The sequence below is a fragment of the Phycodurus eques genome, chromosome 6, assembly GCF_024500275.1.
Source record: "Phycodurus eques isolate BA_2022a chromosome 6, UOR_Pequ_1.1, whole genome shotgun sequence".
Classification (NCBI taxonomy): Eukaryota; Metazoa; Chordata; class Actinopteri; order Syngnathiformes; family Syngnathidae; genus Phycodurus; species Phycodurus eques.
Genome location: NC_084530.1, coordinates 9,028,196 through 9,033,064, shown reverse-complemented (window position 1 = coordinate 9,033,064; position 4,869 = coordinate 9,028,196). Strand labels below are relative to the sequence as shown.

Here is a 4,869-nt window from a genome sequence, read left to right as displayed (position 1 = left end):
CAGGTAATAAAGAAGGCCTGTTTTGAGTTTGCAAATAAGGCACGTGGAAGACTCCCAAAATGTATGTAGGAAGGTACTCTGGTCAGATGAGACTGTAATTGATCTTTTTGGCCATCAAGAAAAACTGTTTCGTGCACATGCAACACATTTCATCAACCCTAAGAACACGACCCCCGAAGTGAAATACGGTGGGAGCAGCATCTTGCTGTGAGGATGTTTTTCCAACAGCAGTCATTGAGAAACTGGTCCGAGTTGAGGGAAAAATAGTTGATGCTAAATACAGTGGGATATTCTTGAACATTTACACTTTCAGTCCATAATGAAACCACATTTAACACATTTGTTCACCTAATTATGTTGTCCGTAGACTTTTATTATTCATTATTATTATTAAGATTGAAACATTTTCACTGTTGGTATCCACTTGTTGGGCAGCTAAACAGGTCAGCAGGCTTCGTTGTGAGCAATCAAAACATCCATCTTTGTTGTCCTGTACAGAGAAAATAGAGCTCCTTTAACTTTGTTTGAATTCGTTGCATATTTTGGTATGGTGTGACATGGTTTATTGTCAATCCTCCATGTATAGAAGATACAGAGGGTGGAAATTTCTCTCTCAAGGCCCACTGTCACAAAACAACAACAACAACAATAATACAATCCTTTCTTCTCCATTCATAGATACTCTTTGTTTTTGAAGTTGTTATTGATAAAAGAGGAGATTTGAAGTCTCCCTAGTGGATCATAGATGTTGCAATCACAGTGTGTCAAGTAACACACATACAGAAAGAATGTCTTCATTCTCCAGTTCCATCTAGAGCCACTTAACCAGGTACAAAGTACAAAATCTATCAGATACAATAATATGATGACTAAGGGGGAAAAGTAGCTACCGTGAGTCACATCCTTATCTCTTACACAACAAACCATGAAAAAAAATACACAAGTGTAATCTTGTGTTGAAGGTTGTTTTTCAACCAATCAGAGTTCAACATTGGGAAATCTGTTGTTTCTATTTTAGCCACCAGATAATGCCTGTGAACACATGCTGCCTTTTGAAAGCCTTTCTAAAAGTGTTTTGTTTTGCATTTGCATGTATGGTTGTGTACTTACTGTCTGTGAACACAAAGGGTACACTCGTTTGGGTATGTGTTTCCATCGCTACCACACACGGGAGCAAAGTTCAGGGGGCATGCCAAAAACCCATCAGTGCCAGGACAAGATGGCTGCAGAATAAGAAGCAACCAAAAAAAAAAAAAAAAAAGTCATTTAAAATGTCTGTTTGTAACATATTCCATCGATTATGAAGCTAAATAAGGAAATACATTTAAATATTGAATTTTTTAAAGTTTGCAGTACAATTTGGCGCGGTTATGGATGAATGCAAACTACAACCGCATTAATAAACAGTTGAATAAAGACCTCTCTGACATTGTCACTTAAAAGTGAGTACTACTAGCTCAGTAAGGGCAGACATTTTGAGACAGATTTTATATCGGAGCTAATGCTGTGGTGACTGACTGCATAGGTTTCCTATCAACAGGACTTTCTCATTCTTGATATATACAGTACATACAGTATAAAATTTGTATAGAATATGTCACCTTTCTCGGGGATCCCATGTTCTTTGCATCTGTGAAAGCAAGCCAAAATGTTGAAGCAGGATTCCAACGTTCATAAAATACTTTTCAGTAATGTATATATCATCAGCAGAGGTGGGTAGGAATTTACTCTGTTACATTTACTCAAGTAGCATTTTGGATTAATTGTACTTGTCAGAGTAGTTTTAATGAAGCACACTTTTTTACGTTTACTTGAGTATTTACAGTATGTTCAGAAATTCTACTTTTACTCCGTGACAATAATTTACATGCCGTACGCTTCTTTCATTTATCCAAAATTGCGTGTGCGATTTATTTTTAGACTGGCTTTCGACTCTTACTTGAGTACAATATTTGGCTACTATACCCACCTCTGATCATCAGTATTGAAAACATACTGGAATTAAAACATTATACTTGACCATGTATAGTAGTGCCTTCTATCTTTATTGACTCCCTGTTTGAACATAGGTAGTATGTAGTATTCTTAAAACCTATACTTAAAAATCAACTTTACAAACATAATTTAATAAAAAATAGTTTTAATAGTAAATATTTTGGAGCATATAAAGCATTTTAGTGCCTTTGTTTTGCATACATTAATACATACATACAGTACATAAGTGCAGTACATACAGTACATACCCAACTGCCTGCCTGAATGCATGCATATATTAATCCTTAATTTCCCCGTGGGGATGAATACATTTTTCTGAATCAGAATGTGAATACCTGCAGCTACACAGATGAGCAGGAGTCCCAACAGAAGAATTCTTCCAGTCATGATGAAAGCTCAAGGATGAATAACACTGACACGTCAGGGTTGTGTATTCACTGGCAGCATAATTGGGCGTGGGAACACTGCAGATGAACACAGAAGCACACACTCAGGCAGTAAACAGGCACACAAAAACTTTGTGACAAACACACACACACGTATACACACATATACATACATACATATATATATATATCTATATATATCTATATATATATATAGAGATGTATATATATATTCACACACACACAGTGGGTACGAAAAGTTTTCAGACCCCCTTACTTTTTTCACTCTTTTTTATATTGCAGCCATTTGCTAAAATCATTTAAGTTAATTTTGTTCATTAATGTACACACAGCACCTCATATTGACAGAAAAAAAAAATGAATTGTTGAAATGTGACATCCCCAAGGGGAAGCATACACAGACTAAAAAGAAGACCTAATATTTACCTTTGGTGCACGCCACACTCAATTTTACGTGTTATGGAGGAATGTGTATCCATACTTATAAAGGAACTTCGATCTGTGTGGTAGGAGCTGAATCAATTAAAAACAGTACCAGAGAGGCCGACCAGGGTTCGGAGTCTTTTTAATGAAATGTCGTGATCTACTGTATTGAAGGAGGCACTGAGATCCAGAAAAAAAACAGAACTGTGAGTTTTTGTGAGTCAGCAATATACCTGATGTCATTTAAATTTTTTAAAAGGGCTGTCTCATTGGTAAAAAAAAAAAAAAAAAAAAAAAAAACATTTTCTAAAATTGTACTTAAAAATGGCAGATTGGATACCCTTTGGTAATAATTTAAAATGTTGGGTATAAATGACTTTTTCAGAAGGGCCTTCATCACTGCCATTTTGTAAGAATTGGGGAAGACACCCGTCTGAAGAGAGTGTCACAATTGGTAATCGTATGATGTTGGACTGGACCCAAAAGCAGACGGACGTGGAGGAAGTAGATGAGAGTGGTTTATTAAATAATCGCTCAGCGGGTAGGATATCCGAGGGGCGATGGTAGTCCGTTGGAACATGGGAGGTGTAGGAAGCAGAAGCATGGGCAGGTGGAGTAGCTGGGCGGTGTGGCTGGAACGGGCAAGCGAGGCGGGAGACACGGAAGGAGCACACGGATTACGTCAATACTCTGGCGCTGATTTCCAGACTCTGGATTACTAAGGGTACTAATAGAGACAGGCTTGAGCAGAGACACATGAGGGATAGAGGGAGCTTCAACTGAACAGATGTGGGATTGGTAATTTAATGATAGGAAAGCAACCAATAAAACATGGTGTGAGCATGCGTGATTCAGTCTGGAGGTCACGGGAGAAGAGTCAAACCGACTGACTCACCTTGTATTCAGGCGTAGGGGAGCGACGCAGATCCGCTAACCGGTTGTTTCTGTCGGCTGTCCAACCCAAGGCAGACTTGACGTCCTTCCAAATGGATTGTATCCGTCGTAGGTGCTCCCTCACCGAAGGAACCGCCACAGTGTGCTCTTGTTCCTTAAAGAAGGGTGGTTGGTAGCCTTAACAAGCCATAAAGTGAGACAAACCTGTGGTGGAGCTGGTGAGGGAGTTGTGGGCATTTTCCACCCACAGGAGAAAGGTGCTCTAGGAGGCGGGGTTGCATGCAGCCACACAACGTAGGGCAGACTCCAGACTTTGATTTGCCCGCTCCGTCTGGCCGTTAGATTGCGGATGGTAACCAGAAGACAGACTGGCTGCTGCGTCCACCGCCTTACAGAACTTCTTCCATACCTGGGAGGAGAACTGAGGACCTCGGTCTGAGACGATATCAACGGGGATGCTGTGGAGCTTAAATATATGCAGAACTAGAAGGTTAGCAGTAGTGGTGGCCAAGTGAAGCCTCATGAAGCACTGAGGCTTTCCTAACAACTGTGCCGAAAAAGCTTCAAGGCCTCAGTGATGGTGACATCTGGTGGACAACTGAAGCCATAGCATTCGTTAAAGAGCTTGATTGAATCACTGGCACCGTTTCCCATGACAGCAATAAAAGTTCAGAAAAGTCTGTATGATCATTCAAGTGTTTTGTTTATTCATACCAAATAATGATTAAATTGTCATTACACTGACTGAGGAGTATCTGCAACATTTGCACAATCAACATTGTCCCAGATTATCGCACTAACTAGTCACTTTAAACTGCATACATTCCTTCTCGGCACCCTTTGCACAATGGTCCTTGCACCGGACTATTGCTATATTAGTCATTCAAACTGCTCTAAGAGCTAGAGGACTCTGCATCTTTTTGCACAATTGTCAATAAATAAATACATTTAAAAAATAAAAAAATTGTACCGGCATTACCAGATAACTAGCAACCCTTTACTGCTCAGTGACTGTTTTTGTCAATGTCTTTATGTCTCAAGAGTCTTCTCTGTCAATTGACTGTCTGTTGTCGTACTAGAGCGGCTCCAACTACTGGAGACAAATTCCTTGTGTGTTTTTTGGACATACTTGGCAAATAAAGATGATTCT

At 39.4% G+C, this 4,869-nt stretch overlaps 1 protein-coding gene across 1 annotated transcript; it reads right to left on the bottom strand.

Moving 5' to 3' along the window:
* Positions 1-339: 339 nt before the first annotated feature.
* Positions 340-3,952, bottom strand: LOC133404100 (probable pancreatic secretory proteinase inhibitor). The gene is made up of 5 exons (XM_061679717.1): positions 3,721-3,952; positions 2,331-2,459; positions 1,602-1,630; positions 1,111-1,223; positions 340-490 (listed from the first exon to the last, which is right to left on the bottom strand). The coding sequence occupies exons 2-5, from the start codon at positions 2,380-2,382 to the stop codon at positions 445-447; spliced, it is 240 nt and encodes a 79-aa protein (XP_061535701.1). The 5' UTR covers positions 2,383-2,459; positions 3,721-3,952; the 3' UTR covers positions 340-444.
* Positions 3,953-4,869: the final 917 nt, after the last annotated feature.